Source organism: Gavia stellata, chromosome 15 (genome assembly GCF_030936135.1).
Source record: "Gavia stellata isolate bGavSte3 chromosome 15, bGavSte3.hap2, whole genome shotgun sequence".
Taxonomy (NCBI): domain Eukaryota; kingdom Metazoa; phylum Chordata; class Aves; order Gaviiformes; family Gaviidae; genus Gavia; species Gavia stellata.
The window spans coordinates 18,730,175-18,752,607 of NC_082608.1; the positions used below are offsets into that span (position 1 = coordinate 18,730,175).

Sequence of the window (22,433 nt, forward strand, 5' to 3'; positions counted from 1 at the left end):
TTGTATCTGCCTATCTGCCTTCCCCTCCCCATGTTTCTGCTCATTTCCACCGGTGCAGCAGCCACCTGTGGTGGGGCAGAGCAGAAAGTGGTGGCAGCTGGCTCTGCTGGATAAGCAACCAAGGGAAAAATACCAGTCAGAGAGCTGAGGGGACTTTTGACCCTACTGAAAAAGGGGAAGTGTACTGCTAGGTAATCCTGGCGACTGCAAGAAGACAAGTCAAAAAAGGACTGGACTGTTGTGATAATGGGGAGTGGCAAGAGAGGTGGAGCTGGAAATGCAGACAAGGGGATTAATTTGTAATCTTTGGTCCATCTGCCTGGTGTTACTTGCTGGGTTGCAGCATAACCAATCCAGAGAAAGCAGGTTCTTGAAACATCAGGTCCCCTCTTCCAAACAGGAAAAGTTTTTGTAATTGAAGGGCATGCACCTTTGAAACTTTGTCCTAGATTCAAGTTCATAGAATCAAAAGCCAGTTCTGCCATTACCTGAGCAGTTAATAAAATCTATTGCCTTATGATGGATTTTTTCTGCAGGCTAGAATTGATCTGTCTTCGTTGTGATTTGTGAGATTGAGGGGGAAAACACAAAATATAATCTGTATTTCTGCTGCAGTGGAAAAATTCACTGTATTCTTCTAAGGCTTGGAAGTAACTAAAACTGCAGCGGTCATTTTTTTGATTTATTGAAAATAAAGCATACCTTATTAACATTTTAATAAAGAGAATCTCTTTGCAGCAGTACTCAGAGTTGCTCTTATTTCTCTCTGTGCAATTCCATTCTCTAAAAGAGAGAATACTATTGAGATCTGTAAGGCATGATTTGTTAGACTGAAACTAAACACACAAATACACCAAAGCAAAATGCTTTCTAAAGGTGCTGTGTTTGTGAGAGGTGCTTGCCCAATATGTGTGATGCAAAATGGGGATGCTTTGTGAAGAAATCATCCTTGTAAAGCCATTGGTTCTGGTCATCAGACTCTATCCAATGCTTTAGTGATGATGCTGCTGATCTATTTGGGAAGTTGGCTGGCTCTCAAGGCAGAGTCTCTTCTCAAAGGCTGTTTCACAGTGAAAATATGCTCAGTGCAGCCGAGTGCATGAATGAAAAAGCCTCTGGTACCTTCTAGTCTGGCAAAATGCAGCACAAAACTCAACTTACTCTGTCCTTTCTGCTGTCCCAGGTAAGAAATATGTGGGTTTTTTCTTGTTTTGTTTCATCTGCCTTCTCTTGTGCATTTGGATATGAAAGTATTTGTAATTTAGGTCTGATTTCTGAGTAATTATACATTGCTTGAATTACTGTTGAAAGATGCAAGATCTCTCCTATAAGCCAGTTGCTAGGAATGTAGAATCTCATAGTTCCTTGATTTACAATTACAACAAATTTGCTGCCTGATATATAGCATTTCTTGTTTCCCTTCAGGAAGGGTGATGGGGGGAATCTTTCAAGTGTCTCGGTAGCAGCTGCAGCAGCAGTATTTTCTGTCATATCAAATGCTGCAACTTTGATTTGCCTCTTTCCTCTGCCTTTTGCCGGGTAGTAGGCTTATAGGCTGTTATAGGCAGCTCACATTATTTATTGCTTTTTAAAAAAAAAAAAAAGAGGAGGGGGAATATGGAGGAAAAATAAAATCAGACCTTGCAAAAGGTTCCCTTCCCCGTACTCTCTTGATAGATGTGTAATACTCGGTTAGTGACTTGCTATGTAGCCTTTCTCTTATTAAACGTAATAGATCCCCCTCTGCCAGAAAGCAGAGGAAAAAACACCCAGCCTTAAAAACACGGAGCTGCTAAAGCCCTGCTGCTGCTGCTGTCTGTCAAAGCAAAGGAACTCGCTGGGCTTTGACTTCTCGATACCTTCTGATTGCTCTTTTTTCCTCTTGCTGCTCTTACAGGGCTCACTTTTTGGAAGATCTGGGGAGGTTTGAAAATCCTTTGTTGTTGTCCAGCTTAAATGCATCCTTCCTTCTTTTGTCTTAGGAGCTCTCTAAACTCTTTCGTTTAGTGACAGTGGCACTGGCATCCTGTGCACTGAGTAGAGATAAAAGTTAATTCCTTTTTGACTTGTGATTGAGTGGTTTTGTTAACCCTTGGGTGGTTGGTAAGTTTTAGAGTGTCAAACTAGTGCTTGGGACGCTGAGTCTGTGCACTCGTGTTTGTGTAATTGCATTCTCCAGCAGGCATTTAGCCTGCTTTAGAATAGGATGATAAGGACAAAAATGGTGTGGGATCACTGTTGGGAGAGCTTTATTGCTGAGAGGAGATGTACCAAGAGTGTGTAAGTAGGAAGCAATAGGGTGAATTGAACACATATATGCTGTGGATTAAGGCTGGGATATTTGGGTCCTGGCTTGCCCTGATAAGGAGTAAAAGCATTAACGTGGGTGGCTGAAGTTACGGAGACTCTGTGACTGGGGACTCATGTGAGCAAGCACATAGGCATTTGGGTGGGTTCAGGATAACAGTCCAGCTTCAGGGAGTGTAACAAATGAAAGCAGTTGCTTTGGGCCATAGGTATGGTGCCTGAACGTACTGGTGAAGGATGAGTTTGAGGAGCCAGAGCAGCATGTGCTGGGGATATACGCAGAGTTTCTTGCAGGGCCTCCCTAACAGCTTGGGCTGAGGCTCTGTGGACTGTGTAGGAGGGCTGGCCAGTGGGCAGCTCGCCAGCTCTGCTGAGACTGGCTGCAGCGAGTGGGCAAGATGCCCCTCCTGGGGAGAGTGGAAGGACTTTTTGGTGGGTTGGGGATGCCCAAAGGGCTCCCGGGGAGGAGAAATTGTCGAAGTGGGCTGAGATCCAGCCTCAGCAGGCAGCTGGGCTGGCAAAGCTGCTAGTGGGAGGGAATGTTCAGGGAGCAGAGGGGCTGGGGGGAAAGGGCACAGACAGTGTAAAGGTAACCTGTGGATATACTGAGCTGTTGCTCCCTCACCTTGGCTTGCGACCTGCCATCTGGACTGCAGTTTGCTTGGCTTTCTCTGTGTTTTCAGTCCTTTTTTGTCCATCTTTAGCACACCACTGAATTAATTAGCTTGAGTTTGGATTTTCTTTAGTGGTCCCTTGTAGGAAAAGCAGTATGTATATAATAGAGGGGAACAGCCTTCTATTAAACTACAAAGCTGGCATTTTTTAACATCAGTAACTACTTAAAATCTGACAAGGTGCAGAACACCTGATTCTGAAAACAACTGTGCACTTTATTGATAACTTTCAGCAACACTTCAGAGTTTCTTCTCTTGCTGGGCTGAGATAAGTTCAAGTATACTGCAGGGCTGAGCTTGTGGTGCTTTAGCATTGCTTTGTATTTAAGTGCTTAAACTACAGCCCACCTTCTTTATTAGCATATGTAGCTTTATCTGGCAATGTCCCTACCTGGTGATTTAACACATCTTCAAGTTCACTTTACAGGTCATGTCTAAGAGTTAATGAATTGGACTATAATAAGGAAGTGTACTTGATTCTGTCTTCAGGTATCAGGTGGTTGAGTATTGGCAGGTTTAAGTGTGAACTGAAGGTGATAGCATGCTAGGAAGGAAATGCTGTTTGGCTTTTCTCTTTGACACACTACATGTACAACTTTCATGTGACAGGAAAAGTGAACAGAAGAATGTGAGAAACTATATTAACCAAATGCAGCCATCTGGCTGTGTAGTGGTTGTAACACACTTTTTGTAAGTTTTTTTTTTCTCCCTTAGCAGTAGCAAAAATGCCTTATATAATACAATGTTAGTGGAACCTGCAAAGCTCAATTTTGATAAAATGATTTCTAAGCAATAGCAATCTACTAATGCAATACTTCCTGTGGAAGTAGAAGATAGGAATAACTTCATTTCAAAGTAATGATAACAAAGTTTACAGTGTAGGAAAAAAGTTTGAGGAAATTCTTAAATTCATAAGAACATGAACTGAAAAAAGGTTTATTTTTAATTAAAATATAATTTCTAAAACCAGTAAGTTTGGTTTTGTGTTTTCTTGGTCTGCATCTAATTCAGCTGCATTTGTTAAACATCAAAAAACCATTGTCTTTTGAGGTATTAAAAGGATGAGGATGGGGAATTGTTTTTCAGCCCATTAAGTATGTTTGTAAAAGTTGTGGTAAACAGGTGGGTGATAAATGAATTTTTTCTTTTGCAAAAAGATTTAGTCTACACTACTACCAACTGTTTGCCCTGTTTTCACCAAGAGGAAAACTGAACATTAGCTGGAATAGCTGAGGAAGAGATGTTTCAAGTAATTCTTTAATTCAGGATCACCTTTAAAACTACAAAGCATATCTATACTATACAGCTTCATTGATCTGAAGCTGACAATAAAAACTAAGTGTACTCTGGTAGCTTGCGCAGTTCACTATACAGTGTACAGTAAGCAGTAAATACATACAGATTTTTAAATCTATCAAATCAGAGTGGCTTTTACATTGTCCTAAAGGATATTTTCTAAGGCCTATATACAAAATATTTGGTTTAAAACAAAAGTTGTTCGCAGGTTTGCTTTTGTATTTCATGCAGACAGAAGAATCGACATAAAATTTGTAAGTAAAGTTTACAAGATGAGGAAAAAAATTTTTTGATAGCTTTAACAATAACTGTCATGTTCCACTGCGTTGCAACTAAGTCAATTGGAAAAGAGTATACATTTTGCAAGCTTGTTATTATAGTGAATAGAGAAAATTAGTCCTAAAACTCTTTCCCCAAATGCATAGCTCACACTGCTGCATTTTTAAGCTTTTATTTTTTCAAATTTCTCCAGAAGAGGGCTCCATGCACAGCTTGAAAGTCAGCACTCAGGTATTAAAAGAAATCTATCACCTTCAGGAAAAAAGGAAAATCTTGCTCACATAAAGTCTGTTGATATAAAATTAAAGATCATGTTTGAAATCTGACCAAGCATTTCCATGTTGTATCTTGTTGCTGTAGGTCTTATTTTGTTTAAGACTGCTTATTATTTGAGAATTCTAGAGGAAAAAGTCCTGTATCTCTTGTGCTATGTCTGAGTTGTAAAAATGCTTCAAAAGCATTAGAGAAACTCAATTGCCAGTTATTATGTATAATTATTTGTACTGATGAGCATTTTGTGAGCAGGCTGACACTTACTCCTGACAGTTTCAGGCCGTTGGTTTTGGTTATGTAGTCAAAAAGATCTTCTACTTACACCATCTTTTGAATGAGATATGTCTCCCAAAACACAGGGCTGTTCCAGCAGTCATGCTGTGCTATTTGTCAAACGTTGCCTTGGAGGGAATTTTGGCCCCTGGTGAATTAGTATGACTTTAGGCAACAGCTCTAACCTTTTAAAGATACTCTTACACAGGACCTGACCAGACTCCTTACTGCTAAGCGAGGGGGATTTGTTACAATAGATGAGTGGAAACTGGTCATGAAAATGCTGCTAGAGTTATGGCATTACAATTAAACCCACTTTGTGTACCACTTGAGGCTCTCTTTCAATTTAAGATGTAGCTCAGGCAGTATGTTGGGACCTGGTTTCTGATAATCAAAAATTGAAAAAAGTTATTCTAGCACATGTAATATCTTTGTGCTGTGATCCATTGGGGGTTAATGACTTCATTTTTAGTGACTTGTCAGCTAGGAAACAAGTATTTCTAAAAGGTATCTCAACAGACAAGTGCAACAGGAACTGTTAGAACTATGAGGATGACAACAGTGGTGCCTGTTCAAGAAGATGTGAAGTTCTGCCTTTTGTTTTCTTCTTGTTCGTTGTTAGATAAGTAGGCTTTTCCCATTCTATTAATATGTAAGGACAGGCTAGATAACAGAGCTGTTACTGTTATACTCTCCCTGCATCGCTGCTGGAGTCAAATCTCTTCTCTTCAGCTGCTGGGTTGTACCCATGTGCTATGTGTCAGGATTTTGGCCTCAGGTTTTAGAGTTCCTATGCCAGCATAAGCCTTTTGGGAGGAGGGGGGCTTCTTTTGGGACTTGAGGAAGAAATGTGAGGTTAATGAGTTTTTAATTTTTTCATGGAAATAATTTCTTCATTCAGTCTTTGACAGGTACAAGCACCAAGTTCGTTTTTTGTGTATCACTAGTATTCTAAACAGCAAAGCTTCATCTGTGCAGGCAAAAAGAAAAATCTACCATGTCCACTGGGGAGGAGAGACAGAATGAGAGGGATTTATCATCCTTAGGAGACTAAGTGGGCTATAGCTTTTCCCAGTTAACTCTGGATGATATTAGTGGGTTCTTGATCATGGCCATATGGTTGCACTGTCCCCTGCCCTAATCAACAGATGGATGGGACCAGCCCAGATGGGAGACTGTGTTTTTCTCTCACTTCATGTGTCCTGCAGCTAGCACAATGTTAGCATATACAAATCAGTAGGATATTAAATGCCAAAGAGGAGTGAAAAAGACGACTTGCTTTATTAACCACTGTTTCATTATTAAAAGATCTTGGAAATTTGCCCACTGCTTTTTTTAAGTGTTGTGGACTGTATTCTCTGTCAAACCGAAGAATCTAATGCTTTGAAAGCCTTACTGTTTTTTATGAAGGGTGTTCATTCCACTACTAACTTATCCAATATTCTCCTGTTTTGCACCATTAATTTTCTTGGCTGAAGAAAAAAGGAGGAATTTAAGATTTGGTTTGATGGAACTGGTTAAAACAGTTCTAAGAACAGACTAAAATAAATGAGCTATTAAGAGCGGAGTGGGGTGAATCTTTTCAGCACACAGCAGTTTATCAGTATCTCTAACCACTTGGAAAAGCTGATTAAGGTATTTAAATAACTTCTCATATCTATGAATATCCATGTATGGATGTTTAATTTGGTATCTTCATGGGCCTTGTTTTTAGGGAGCTGAACATCCACCTTCAAGCTTTTGAAGTGTCTCAAAATTGGGCACCCATATGCATTTCTCTGGAATGAATAAGTTTTTACTGCCTAAGGTTCCTCAGACTCCATTTGATAAAGGTTCTACTCCCCAAACTATTATTTTTTTAAAAAAACCTAATAATAGCTATCTCTTTCAGTCTAAACTCTTTTGTTCTCTTGCTGTGAACAACTAATGTTTAACTCCTTATTGGTAATGGCAATGTATATATTTCTAAAAGCTAATGTTTAATTCCCAAGGACTTTGCAGTCTGGTATGTAATGAAGAACAAATAATTCTTGTGTGTATGAAGGCTGTGTTAATAGAAGTACAGACAGAAAGTGGGTCTCTAAAAGTTTGAGGTTTATGGCAAATGAGTAATTATGGCAGATGGACCTTGCGGTACTTGTGTGTAACAAGGACTCAAAATGCTGAAAACCTTGGGTTCTAGGCCATTAAACTGTCACAGCACTGTTAATATGGCTGTATGCAAAGAAATATATGTACCGACAACTTGAATTTAGGATACAAGAGATGCTCACTTGCAAATATTATACCTGTAAGCTTTTCTCAGCTATTACTACTTGTGTGCTGGAGACTACTGTTGAAGGTTACCCCCTTTCCTTACTTAGCTATGTGATCTCCCCCTTTTCTGCTCCAGGGCAAAGTTGGCGAGCTTGGCTGGAAACACAGCTGGGGGAGTACTGATTCTATACATTAATGGCTGTCTGCCACATGGACAATAACACATCTGTGGCAGAGGTAGAAAGAGGATGAATAACTTCTCACATTGCTTCAAATCAATCCATAAAACTGTTAGCACATTGAGTTTTGTTTGAATTGCTATGGAGTAAAAAAGCCTGTTACAACATACTTATCACGCTGATAATCGGCTCATCTACTTTATAGACACTTAATCTATTTCTTTTCATTGTCTTGGCATAACTTGGAATTGCGAGAAGGGTTTCTGTGCAAACTGTCTTTAAAGAAGTGTCTCAGAGTTAAACATAGGGGATTTTGAACCTGTAAGAGTAAAATAAAAGCTGGCAGCTGTCCATGGAGTCACTGCATAAAGGCAGAAATTCTAAGCCGCTGTAAATTCATCTGGATCCACTAGGGAGCTATCCCAGCATGCACAAATTAGGAGTATGATCCATAGCTTGTATAGACAGCATACAAGGATGGAGGCAGGGGGGAAATCATGCAAAGGTGCCCCTTTCCCAGCCTATTACAGTTTTCTTGATGTAAGATAGTCTTTGAAGTGTGTCTATTACATTTTAACTTTGAGCCAACTGTTGGTAACTGCTTGGGAACAGTGTTCCCAAGATCTTGCATTTTCCTATCGACAAACTTGCTGGCTTTGAGTTCCCCTACTGTCAAATAAGGTGTATTTTTATATTTCTCTAGGGACAGCCCTCTGTTTTCCCTGAGGAACCATGTTTTATCAGACAACAAACAGCTATATTAAAATGTGTGAGCTGAACATAGCACTGCTCTGTAGTTGACAAAGCAGGAAATCCAGAGCATCTGGTACTTTGCTCTCTAAGTGAAAGGAGATAGAATTAGCTTGTTGGAATTGGATGGGCATTTCCTTTCTGGTTAAAACCATTGTTTCAGAGCTCTGTCAGAGGAAGCTGAGCAATTCTAACTGTGCTATGCAGCAGGAATGGATTTGTCAGCTGCAGGTTTGAGCTGTTCAGTACAGTTGGATAACTGGCCAAATTGAAAGGTGTTCAGTTTGACCTTCTGCCAAGATAACTAGTCTTGCAAGTGCCAGGAACTCATGGATATTATCTACCACCCTTATTTGGGTGAAATGCAAAATGAAAGACCTGTGGGTAAAGATAAATGAGAATTAAATTAAAATAGGACAAGACATAAAAATCAGTTTTGATTTCTGGGTATTTGTATTAGCCTGACACACAAGACAACCTTCAGGTAGCAGGCTAAGTGGCTTTATTCTTTTCCAAAATGTCTTTTGTTTTCATAATTCATGATTTGATTGAACTAACTGGACTCTGAACTCTATAAATCTTGATTTATGAATATCGATAATCCTATTAATCTACTGATATACAGCTCTGACCTGAACACTAAATTAGTTAGGCCCATATTTGATCACCTTTCCCTAATATGTGGCAATATCATTGCAGGAGACATTATTCAGCGGGACAAAGATGGTCATAAAAGCCTAGCAGTAATGGGAAGTACACCTTTTTGTACACACTTACACTACTGCTCAGAAATACATAATGACCTGACATTTGCTTCTATTTTTGGAATCATTATTTTCTTCTCATGCTTTTAATTAAAAAAAATCTCATTTAAAAATGATAAAGAAGAGTACAATCTCCAGTTCTAAATGTCACCAGTAGTTTTCCCTAATTGTTGGATCTACACAGTTTAGTTATCAATGCAGAAGTGTGGCATTCTGTGCAGTGAGGATATTAATTATTGCAATATCACAAAACAGCAGCTCTTTAGATGATAATTTTGGATACCATGTGTTACCAGGAAATTAGGTAAGGATGCTGGGAATAAATCATGAAGCTTTTGTATCTTGTGGAAACAACTTCTGGCCTTGCACATCTCTCAACTTTAGTTTTCTGAGTTTGCAATGGCAAAACACTGTTGCTCACACTAATACGGGAGCAGGTCTCTGGTGGACGTGGATTGATTGCATTGCCCTGCTTTGTGTTATCTAGGTGAAGGATGGTTAGTATCAATGCCACGTGCATTTCTACTGTGTACATATTGGGAGGCTTACATGGCTTGTATTACTATTATATCTGAGCACCCTGCAAATGGTAATGAATTTATCCTTGCTTCCCTAAAATAAATGCTGAGTTACGACAGGAACATTATTCTGAAATGGGAGACAGCCTCCAACATCTGCCTGTTTCAATGACTTTAGTTCTATTATCTTAGTTGAGTAATGATGTAGGCTGCTGTCACTTTTGCTGCTGATGTTGATTCGGTAGTGACAGTTCGTTGTACTATAGAAAGATTAATTCTGATTGGAGGGAGCCCAGAATAAATTCAGTCTTTAGGCCAATCAGAAGCTGGTATATGTAGTACTATTTTAATAATGCTGCTCAACTTTCAAGAATTTAATTATGGTTTGCCAAAGAAATGCCTATCTCTATACAGCTAGTATTTTGCATATAGAAGAAACTAAGAAGAGAAAATGTTTAGCTGATCATAACTGCACAGAGTTCTTTTAGGCATAAGGAAAGTGGAGTGTACTTGCTTTTAATTGGTGTTTATGTGATGGCTGCTGGCAAAATGATCAGTTGGAGCAGAGGAGGAGGATGAGACTGGTAGTGCTATATATATACTTGCAGCATTTGAGACCAAAACAGTTTGGGGTAGAAGTCAGGGGCAGGTAATACACAACCAACTATACTTCTAGTGTTTGGTTAGGGGAGATGTGCTGGATATTTCCCCTGCAATGTGAGACGTAGTCTCAATGGCAGAATATTTTCCCCACTTGTTTGCTGTTAAAGGTTGCCATCTTCCCTGACTGGAGGAGGCAGAACTACCAAAAGCTTGGGCTCCTCTGGTAGGAGGTGAGCTGCCTGGTCGTGGTTGTTTCATTCTGATGTCTAGCTTCTGGAAGTGTGATGTTGCTGTCCTGAAGTGTCATTGTTGGTGAGATGCACCTAAATGTTTGAATTCCTGGGGGGATGATGACACATGGATGGACCTTTTGTTACAAGCCCAAAACATGAGAATCTGTAGACTTGTAGGGACTACTGAAAGCTAATCTCCAACTCTCTGGAACAGCTGCCTCTTCCTGTATGGTTATGTCCCTCTGAAATGAGGATTCAATCTTCTTACACTTGCTTCCCAAGAATACAGTTTTCAAAGCCTTTGCTCCTTCGAGTCAAAGGCACACAAGCACAGAACCTGTTTCTTGCTGTGTATGGGAACTAAATATTTATTATGGGTGGCTGAAGGAGTTTGGCTAAAATAGAAACAGGCTTGGTTGTCTGCCGTAACTCATGTTGAACCTGAACAAAATTGTTTTTCCAGCTTGTTCTTGACTTCTGATTTCTGTATGCTCTGTGTTGGTGGAGTCTAGCTGGGATATGAAGGAAGAAAAAGCAATCATGCACAGCACAAGTGGTTTTCCCTGCCTTACTTCCAGGCTGACTGGAAACATCAACATTCCTGTAATTTCCTTGTTCAAATTACTTTTTTTTTGTTCCACTTCATCTGCTCAAAAAAAAATTCAGATAGTCCAAATGCTTTTAGTTTTTCTACTCAAACTTTCTTTCAGAACATCTAGTGTTGGGGGAAAGGATGAATACTTCTTACTACTGTGTTTTAGCTTCTCTTAGATGGGCTTCAACAGGCACTTTTGGAAAGTCCATCCCTGTTCTTGGTGCTTATAGATGTTTTCCATTTGGTGATAGATGAGAAGATGATGGGGATTTCCCTGCAGTATGAGGAAAACCATACACACCTAAGGAGTCACATTCCTTTAGCATTTTGCATAGGTCCTGGTTATTTTCACTGGGTAGTCTGCAGATTGCCTAGAGTTAGTGCAGTGTTAAATTGTAACCTTTAGCTAATGTGGCAGGCAGGTATGAACATTGTACTGTTAGTGCTTGTGTATCTGGCCCAAGTCTTGTACATTTCTTGGTATGTTCATATTACCCTTCTCCTTTCTCCCTCAGTTCCCTAAGGCAGCCTATCTGCACATGTGGAAAAGAGAATTCTATTTGGCTGCCCTGTTAATGGTTTTAAGTCGGTGATCTCTTAAAGCCAGAAGTGCTGGCATAGTTATTTAGTAATAAATATGCTGACATAGCTGCTGAATTCCTTGTCCCTTTCCATGGCTGACTGAGGAATACAAGAAAGAAGATCAAACTTTAACACACAAAAATGGAAGGGAGAACAAAACCAAGGGGAAAAAGAAAAACAAAATGATATTTAATGTCCTGTAACTTTTTGCAGCTGTTAGCATTTGGAAAGCAGCCTTTTATATATGCGATACAGGTAACAACTGTATACAGGAATGAAGCGCAGCATCTAGTCTGATCCTGCTTGATTTCCATATCTTTGTTTATGCACAGTCTTACCTGATAGTTTAGGCTGATACCCATATCCAGAGCTCTTGCTCATATCTGGATCTGAGGTTGTTGGCATCAGGAAACAGCAGTATTTTACTCTGTTTTATGCACATTTGTGTGTGTATCAGCATGCTGGTTTATGAGCGGCAGGAAATCTAATCCTTTGTAAAACTCTCTGTTTCCAGCATTCATTACGCTGCCCAGACACAGAACTCTCCTCTCTCCTACGTTTTATGTTTTGGTGGGACTTTTATTATCATTTGCTGTATGTCTTAATGGACAGTATTTATCTCTGTCTGCTTTGACATTGTTGTTTTTGTGATCATTAAATCCATTCTACTCATGCTTTGGGAAATTTGTTACTGCACAGATGAAATAAAACTTAGGAGACACCTTCCCCTAATTGACTAGTTGGCTGGGGAGGGTATGGGGAAAGGAGAGAACAAACTGGGTACAAGGTGTTAGGCCAAACCAGCTGTCATTGCAGGACAGCACATCACAGTTTCTTTTGAAACTGTTTGCATGTCACTTCTTTAACTGTCTTAAATGATTTTATGCATATTGGAAAGGTTGTTTCCCACACATCCTCTGTGTAACACAAGCGTTCTTTTATAACTGCATACTGGTGGAAGTGAGTATGTCCCAGTGAAAAGGAAAAGGTAGGAAAGGACCAGAGAACCTGGGGGGGGGGGGGGGAAGGACAACTCTGTTACAGCTTTCCAGCAATAAATATGAAGCAAGCCAGATACCAGGAAAAGCTAGGCAATGTCTTGCTGAAATGAGTATTATTATAGGCTAGCTATAATGAGAGATAAATGCTCCAAAGTTTTGTCAGCTACTGTGAGATTTCCCTCCCCCTACCACTTGCCAATAAATAATTTCAGACTGATGTCAGAAAATAAGAGAAAGGGGATCTCTTGGAGGTCAGTTGAAGAGCAAAGATTAAAGGGAAGACAACCTGACTTCAGGTACATTTGCAAACTAGCTGTTAGTTTTCTGCAGGTTCTTCCATGCTTAAAACGGAAACAAGTCTTCCCTGACAACTGAGCATAGAATTCGTGTACAATGGATCTACTTCTGTCACTATTTCTTGGGTGTTCGCGTGACTCATGATTCATCTGGCAGTGCTTGAGTTTAAGCACTGATAAAGAGAACACAGCAAAGTGCAAATACATTTGACCTTTCAAAATGTTGAAAACAAAACAAAAATAGTTACTTTGTAGTTTTAACTTGTACATGTGTAATGACTGCAAGCAAACTAGCATTCTTATTTCTGCCTTGGGAGTCTGGGTAGCACAGAGGCTTCTAAGCCTGAGATCTGCTCTTTTATAACTGCTGTTTCCAGGACAGCATGTGTGAATTGGCCTGACATTGGAGTAGAGGTTCAAGTCAACTCTGATTTCTCCAGTTCAGGGATTGGCCTGTAGTTCAGGTCTGCTGCATTCCAAAATCTTTACTGTTTGATAAGCTATGCTTGTGTAACTGGCATGCTGGTCTTGGTTTAGTTGCCTGATGAGCAGGAGTCTGTATTTCAAGTGTAAAGTATCACTGGAAAGCTTCTGCTGAAATCCTCAGCTAGCTACAGCCTTGGTTAGCTTGGATGCAGCCACCTCTTAATGCTGCTGTGAGCAACTTTGAAAAGCAAGTAATTCCGTGGGTGCTATATGGCATAAATGCCCCTGTTCAGTTCCTTGCCCTGAGTGAGTTAACCCCTCTAGAAGGGCTGGGGTTTTTAAATAGCAGGGTGCTGAGTCAGGGGCATGCCAGGCCTGTTATGCTGCCACTCCCTGTGCCATGACTGCTCCTGGGGAATATGTGTAGTTCTGAATGTGGCTCCAAGTATGATGGGAACTGAAGATCCTTCGTCTTTTCCTCGTAAAACTGTTGTTGATTTGTGAGCACATTCCTTTGCTTTAAAAGTGGAGGAAGTACATGTAGTACATCTCTCCCAGCCTACAAGCTAGAGATGTACATGGTGTGCAGAATTTTGTGCCAAGCTCTGGGGGTAAGGGTAGGTTTTGAATGAAGTGATCAGGGTAAATTTTTCTCTTAAGTCTCTTTGGGGAAGGGAGGGAAGGCTATGCAGCACCTGGGGTAGGTCTCTGATTTGGTATTGCTATAACTATTTTTGGTATTTCTAATACTACTTTGCAGTTGGTGCACTGGAAATTTGGATGTCTTTTGGGTCTGAAACTGCTTAACTGTAGACAATAGACTCTCCTTGATTTATTTGTACTACCCTGCTGCCTGTCATATGCTGGCCAAGTCCAGTGCAGCAGGGAGAAACATTTTTTCCCTTCTCATCCCGCATTCTTATTTCCTGGTTCACTGTGTAGTCACCTTCTGTGGCTGTGGTTACATGAATTTCATTAACAGCAAATCTTGAGCAATCTGCTTAAATAAGAATCAGTGTACCTTTTAATTTGCCCTTCTTCCATACATTTGCTGTGAATTGGTGAACTATCTGATCAGCTAGCTACCTTAGCACCTATAAACAAATCCCTCTCTGTTTTTGTTCAGTGCCATTGACAAGGCTTCTTGCTGAAGCAGGGCTGCTGGGCTGGAAGGTGTGTAGTACTCGTGAGGCCTAAAAAGAGGGGGAGACAAGAAAGTGTGACTGCAGTTAATGGGTAGAGAGCATCCTTCAAGGAGGGATTCCTTGATATTCTGTCTTGTTTAGTAACTCTTTGCTGTAAAATTTGTAATTAGTCCCTGGATAAACAGCACTAGTACATCAAACTTGCCATCTTTTCCAGACAAGATTTTAACTGTGCCCTTTGAAGTTATGCTCCTTTTTGCTTAGTCTCCTTCTGGCCCAAGGCATCTTATTTGTGTAACGGCCTAGCTTTGGCTGGACAAAAGTAGGGCAGGGAGCTTTCTTAAGCAATAGCTGTGGCTTTGAATGTCCTTAGGTTGAGGAGGGTTTTGAGCTTTGTCCTTCCCCTTACCCAGCAAACTCTCTGTGGATTTTTTTTTTTCCTTTTAACTTTTCTCTTCAGACTGTGCTGCTTCATTAAGAATCTGAACTGTAAAGCAGTGCCTTTTCCCACCAGCCACATGCATAAGGCTGACCTTTGGCTTGAAGACAAAGTTTGGTGTCAACCTTGTCCCATTACCAAATGTAGTGTAAATCTTACTGACGAGGTTTCCAGGAGCCTGGGGGAATGTAGGCAGTGAATGTGTCTGAAAGACAGAAGTAACTTCTGATATCTGTACTTAGCACTGAAGCACATGCACCAACAGGCCAAGAAGATGGTTGTTTCTTGCTCTGTTCCTTGCCCTGTTTCCACATGGACACGCTCCCTTGAGCTGCAGCTTTCCTTGCTGTGCTTGGCTAGCATACCTGGGGGTCAGAGCCCCCACCTGGCAACAGGGAATGGCTACTGGCCCTGGTAGGGATAACTGCACTCACAGCACTTGGAGCTCTGTTTCTCTCTTAACAGCCTCATCCTTCTTGAGCATCTTGATTTCAAGTGTCTGCTGAAGCACTGTAAACAGATTTTCTTTGGTTCTGTGGCACTACATGCTGTGTTGCAATACATTTTGTCTACTTTAAAGCTGTTAGTGATTCATCAGTTTACAGTTCCAAAAACCAATTCCAAAGGGATCACTCATCTCCCTAGAGCAGTGAAGATATTTTCAAGCTGGCTACACAGAGCGATGGCAGTGTTTTTGAGACTTGTCTGTGGCAGTGGTATGTGATACTGCCAAAGGCTGCCAGTTCAATGGAGGATTGCACACAGATTCCATGGGTGGGAACTTGCAATATTATTAGACACAGCTAATAATAGTTCTTCTTGACTTCTGAAATGTCAGAATGGTCTTGTGAGTAACTGCACTTTGGAAAGGCTTAACCTTTTGTTTGCCGCTAACAGTATACTGGAAACCAGGAGTCTTAATATATCTGTCTGTGAATTGACTAGTGTCAAGATCTGAGTTGCAGCATCAGTCTAGGGACCCATGACTGTCCTGTGTGTGTACAATGACTAGAAGCATGAGCTTCTGCTAGCCAGAGATTCCTAAGATCTAATGAGCACGTCTCTGCCCTCATTTTCCCTATGTTCAAAGGGATTTGAAACCTAATAGTGAGAAATCTGTGGTGTATTGTTAAAAACAATATGCTCGCATAAAGAAGCAACACTTTTCTTTGAGGGGGTCAGTTACTGTCTGACGGACTGTCCTGGAGTCACGTCTCCAGGGTTCCTGGAGTTTCTGAGTATGTCTCCCAGACCAATTGCTCTAGAGCTGGGTCTTCTGGCAGAGAACAATAACTCTGCTTTGCAGAGAACTTCAAAAGTTTGCAATTGCTTTATGAACCAAATGAAATCAAAAGTAAAAAATCTCTAAATGCTCTGTGGAACTAAGTTAATACTCTTTCTTACACTAGCCATTTATTTCTTTTTGCTGTCTAGTGCATCCAGCAGTATGTCTCCAGCTGCAGGATTTACTGTAAGATTTTTATGGACTGCTGGAGGCCAATCAGTAAGGGATTTTGATATGTTGGCTCCGGAATGGGAGAAAATGGTAAATGAAAAAACTACAAAAACAAGTTCTTAGTCAAAAGATGCTAGCATTTAGAAGAGTGAGGAATTAAGCCAGGAGCTTTTGTGTCCTTTTGAGGCTATAACTAAAAGCATAGCTCTGAGGCAGATGAGCTGAGTTTCAAGAGATGCTGGACACTTGCCTCCTCTTGTGATTTGACTAAAGTTGGGGCACTTGCCCCTTGTGAATACAGAGCTGCACGGGAATTGCATGAAGCCAAGCCCTTAGTCAGAGAGTAATGCAAATACAGGGGAAAGACAGATTACCTATATTCAGAGTGCCAGTTCTCAATTGCCTTTTACACTAATACTTACAGTTACGAAAACCTGGTGGATATATCTTTCAAGGCAGAATTGCATCACTGCAGGCTATGGGTAACCTTACATATGAAGGGACCTCACTTTCTGTATGCCACTATAACTTTAGTTTTTGTTTTCCTGACTTCTGTGAGAGGTTAAATGATAATATAATCTAAGAGCAGGGAAAATTAAAGTACAAAGCAAGAAAGTAGCTTGTGCAAATTCCTAGAGGAACTCTTTAATAAGTAGGACGCAGTCACAGCTCAGGACCCCCAAATCACCCATCAGTACATATTGTCCCTGGTACTGAGAACCCAGATCAACATGCTTTGTTGGGGGGGAATCTTGGAAAGAGTCTTGCACTCTTTCTGTTTATTAGAACTAAAACTTTAATTACAGTAACTAGTTTGTATCTTAATGAAAAATCCATCCCTCTATTTCTGCAGTGCATTTAACTGCTAGCATTTAATCCTTGTCTTAAGGATACATTGCAGTCTTCTTGTGACAATGAAGATGTATTTTTAGTGTGCTTGGGGAATTGTGGTTAACAGAATGACTTCACCCGAAGGGGAAGCTTGACTGTGGTCATTTTGTTCTTGTTCAATAATCCAAAATACATCGTTGACATCAATGCCTTACTAAAAGTAAAATAAGATTAGGATCAATGGGTTTTTAAGGATATTTTCTTTTTTTCTCATCTGAGTTTATTTTTTTTCTTCAGGAGTAATCTGTCGTTTTCTTTGCTTGGCAACTTAAATTAAATCTTGCTTGTGAGCTTTTAAAGCAAATTGTGTGCTTACAAATCTGACAATAAAAGCAGAAAAGATTTCTCTTGTAGTAAGTTCTCTTATTCTTCCTATATTTACTATACCACATCTCCTCTGCCCTCTAAATCATGATAATCAGACACTGGAAAATGTATTTTATATGAGGATTCATGTGAGTCCTGGCAGATGGACAATGGAGTCCTCTCAGCTGCTCTTCACCACTGATGGTCAAACCCCATCTTGCACAGACTCACAGAAGTCATCAGGCTGCCCTTCATTTCAAGTTCATCCTCCTTTGTCCTCCTGAAAGGCATTAATGTGCAAAGGCATTCGGGGAATTATGAAACAAAATTGTAGGTATCCTTAGATGCAATGTCAAACAACTCAGTAGCACATGTGACAATTGCTGGAGCCATGTTTCTGTCATGCTTTAAACTTGTTGAAAGAATTAGGTTCCTATCCTCTCCGTGTGCTGTCTGCAGCTAGCTGTGATCAAAGAAAAGAGTGGCGGTGGTCTATGAGGAGTGCTTCTCTCTTTCTGCATGAAAGAACAAATTACTTCAGTTTTCTCCTTCATTAGAATAATGTGTTCATCTACCTACTTCTGAGCTCAGTCAACAACTATTTTAGCAAAGTATTGGTGCAGACACTAAATTCTTCTCAGAAGGGCTCAAACTGCCACATAAGTCGCTCTTTCCCATTGTCTACAGTCTTAATCTGAGATGGTCTCAGGAAGAAAAGAGTGAGAAAGTGAGAAGTGTTATCTGCCCAAACTTCACCACATGAACAAGTTGGTAGTCTCCTTTCTATGTGTATTATCCCGTGCAGCCTGGAAATATCATATAACAATCTTTAGTGTCCTCAGTGAAATATTAGCTAGAAGTCTTACATCAAATAATTTGCAGCTGAGTACTGCAAATGGATTTTTTTGTTTCTTTATAGCACAGTTCAAACTAGAGGTTAAACCTAATAGCTAAGAATTAGTTGTTTGAATAATATTTCATTAGACTCCTGTATGTGAAACACTTACTAAGAAACAAAGTAACATTGGCCAATGAGTGATACAATTTAAATATGAATTTGCATTTATGGCAGCCATAGGAGTATATTAATTCAATACTAGCACTTTTTTCTTAGACTTCTATGTTCTAGGTGGCATGCAGCATTTGAATTGAAAGACTTTGAAAAGAAATGCTTGATTTTTAACTTTGTCATCATTTTGGCATTGTGCTTGAGAACAATGAATGTGATGTCACTTCTAAAAATCCAAGATGTATATCTGTTAAGTATTAGTAACACTTAAGCATTTTGTTTATTTTCTGCTTTTAATATTTATGGTATTACCAGAAGGTAAAAATCAGATTTTCTTTTTCTGAGGAGTCCTTACAATTCAATTAAATGAGGATTTTGTAAACAAAACCATGATTTGAAAGAAGGCAAACTTCCCTGAGCTTTTAGGAAACGTGTATGTCTGAATGTCCTTGCTACTCTCATAACTCTAATCATTGTAAGCTGTAAGCCCATTCAAAATATTATCTAAGCACTGACAACATCTTCAGTGTTAGTACTATGCATTAAATAAAAAAATCTTTTGTGCAATCTCTGCTCTTAAGGGCAAACCACCTAATTAGCTGACCTGCCTGAAACACACACTGTTGTGTTTCTGTGTAGTAAGGCATAACAAATTTGAATTCAAATCTGGTTTTTGGAATCGGCAAGTTCTGGGGAGAGAAGAATTTCATGGTAGAGGGGGGAGATGAACTGTGAAGGCGTTAAGTACCACAATCAAGAAAATGTTATGTGTATGCATGTACATGTTGTGTGCGTATATACATGTGTGAAGGTATGTATGAATATATGTAGGGTCATATACACAACATAGGTCAGGCAAAAGCAAAGGTAAGCTTTGTGGGTTTTGTCATTCTACAATGGCTTTTTTACTCTGAAAGGTAATACTTGGTTTGTAACTCATTATTTTCTTAACTTATATTCATGCCTTAAGATTCAAGCTTCTGAACTTAAAAAAAAAAAATTGGCTCAACTGGGGCTTCACTTCAAGTTCTTCTAAATTGAGTCTGAGAGATTCATATACAATCCAGTCAGAACACAGTTATGACTTTTGCTCTTAGTTTTGAACCTGTATGTATTTTTGAACACACTCAAATTCATATAACTGGTATGAAAGCAAGTGCTCAAATGAGCTATTTTGAAGAGCAAGGATTGAGTGTCTTTGTCTTCAAAGTAACCTAGTCCAACTGCATAGTAGACTTGTGGGTTATGCTTGCGGTGAAAGCCATGATAAAGAAACAGCAACTGTGAGCCAGAAATATGTATGGAGTAGTTTAAAGGACTGGCCTATTAGAAATACAAATAAAGACTCGCCAGGTTTCATAGCCTTTAAAATATCTGGTTATTATCCTAAAGAGCATCGTTCAGGACCGTGTGAATTCTTTCCTTCCTGTACAGTTTTAGCAGGCTGGATCTGATCATTTTTTAACCACAAGTGCTCCCTATCTAAACAGGCAACCTCACCAAGGGATTTCTTATTTGGACAAGCATAACTCATGTGAATTATAGCCAAGAGGATTTGGACCTGTATAAGCCACAGAAGTTGTCACTTTAAGATTCTGGAAATACTTGTTCCTAAGAGAATACTGATGTGATGTTTAAAAAGAGCCTGAAAGCAAAGTGTTAAAATATGTGGAGATCTTAGATGTGTCAGGTATAACTATATGGAGAGCGACTTAGAGCAGACTACAAAATGGTGTCTTTATTTTCCCCTGTGGTGCGACGTTATAGCAGAGAATTGTGCATAAAGGGGGAAAGGGAATATGTTTCCTTTTTTCTCCTTCTAAATACAGTGACATGTCCTAATTTAGACCTAATTTTCATTCCTGTAACATTACTTGTAATAACGTCTAAAGTCCTCAGAATTAATTTGACTGGAAAAATTCCAGAAGGACTTTCAATTTTTCTCATTAAAAACGTTATAAATGTCTTAATTAGGCACTGTTATTAATGGTAATATTACTCAATTTAGAACTACACACTTAAGATGTGGTTACCTCTAGCATGATTAGTCAGAGAAGCTCTGCTACGCAAGGATGCACACTAGAATTTTAAACAGTTAAATATTTAGAGCCAGATGCTCAGCTGTGTAAATTGTGTGGCTACTGCGACCTCAATGGAGCTAGACTAATATACGTTAACTGAGGGTTTGATATCTAAAGTTATAAACAACCATTTCTGGCTGATCTCCCTCACTATTTCTCCTCTTCTTTTCCTTTCTGGTGTTTGCTCGTTCTTTCTCTAAGTTATGTACTTATGGTAGAATAAGTTTATGAAGTAATACATATATATTCTTGTCTCTAGTATAAGCTGTATAACTGCTGAAATTAAGCTGGAGCCACTCTGCACTTGTGTTTCTTTTTCCCCATGTTATCCCAGGGGGATTTCACTGACTTAAGTGAACTTGCTTGCTCCTGATTTAGAACACAGCTCGAGGACCATTTTACAGTGCCTTCAACTCTAATGGGCTTTGTTACAAGCTTCAGGTTGTGGTAATTTGCTTTACTTGGTAAGGACCTGCTGCTGCTACATGTGAGGGTAGAACTAGGTAGAATATTTTATTTGCTTGCCTAGACACAGATTTATACAAACTTTTAAAGTACTCTGTGGACCAGTTAATGTGTGTATTTTCCTGTTAGAAGATTGAAAGGAGCTATTTAAATTTACTATATTTGTGCCTGGCTTCATTAGTACATAAGAATCCACGACAGTTTTCAGTTCTATAATTACTGGCTGTCACTCCTGTTTGATGTTACTTATGTTTATTGTGATTGTGGATGGGAAAGGCTGTTAGCTATATTGGCTATTGCGTGCTGCTCTGTGACTTTAATTGGGGAGCTCGTACAAAATAAAGCCTGTACTTTGGTTTTCATCAGGGTATAAGACTTCACTTAAAAAAAAAAAAAAAACCCACACACTCCCTTCCAACACCCCAAAATCCCACAACAAATGTTCCAGCTTTTTAAATTATTTGGTAAGTGAGGTGCCTAAATGAAATTGAATGTATAGCAAACTTTTTGTGTGTTTTGTTACTCAGTAATGCCAGTGTTTAAATTCCAAGTGTTTTCAGTGTGTGAAATGTACACAGCTAAGGTGACAAGTTCACTTGTGTGGCAGAAAAAGATGATCCTTACGTGAACTGTGTGAAACCCAGACTTGTGTCATCTAGCGGGTAGTTTAACCATGAAATGAACAGTCATGATGCGTTAAGGTTAAGATGGACAGATGTGCATGAGGCTGTTAAAGCAAAAGGCATCTGGATACATAATTAGTATATGGGATAGTACTGAAATCTCAGAATGGTACAGAGATTTGCATCTGTTCACTGATGTATATAATGACGAGGTATTTGGGGTAGTAGGGTGTGAAGCTTAAAAAGAACTTAATGGCTTTTCCTTTAATAAATCATTTGACTACAGCAGTGTCATCTTTTATTAGCTTGTAATTTTGTAAAAGTTAAAATTGAGCATAATGTTGCATATAATTCTAGAACATCTGGTAGCAAATCTAGTAGCAGCTGTTTAGTACCTGAAATATACACAAAACATGATTTCATCCATAGTTGTCACAGTTAATTTTCCTGGAAGTACTAGTTTAAGAGTAGGTGCCCTAGAAAATAGGTCTGGTCAGAAGAAAGAATGGGTGGAAAACAAGATATTGTTCAAATCTTGAGCAAATAGAACAGAGGATTGCATAAAATCTAGACTAGGAATAGTAGTGTGTTTTATAAAAAGATAATTGTTTTTCTACTGAGAGAAGAGAAAAAACTTTAAGAGAAATCTTAAAATTAATTATAGTCCTTAAATACACTGTGCTTTGGTACTGAAGTGCATCCTATTAACACAA

At 39.4% G+C, this 22,433-nt stretch overlaps 1 protein-coding gene across 2 annotated transcripts in view; it reads left to right on the top strand.

Moving 5' to 3' along the window:
• Nucleotides 1–1,113: 1,113 nt before the first annotated feature.
• The window catches only part of CDH13 (cadherin 13), a 535,620-nt gene continuing 514,300 nt past the window's right edge, over nt 1,114–22,433 (top strand). For both annotated transcript variants that reach the window (XM_059824681.1, XM_059824680.1), the window contains exon 1: nt 1,114–1,183. In XM_059824681.1, coding sequence (XP_059680664.1) covers nt 1,139–1,183 — 45 coding nt within the window. In that variant the 5' untranslated portion in view covers nt 1,114–1,138. The remainder of the gene's footprint in view (nt 1,184–22,433) is intronic.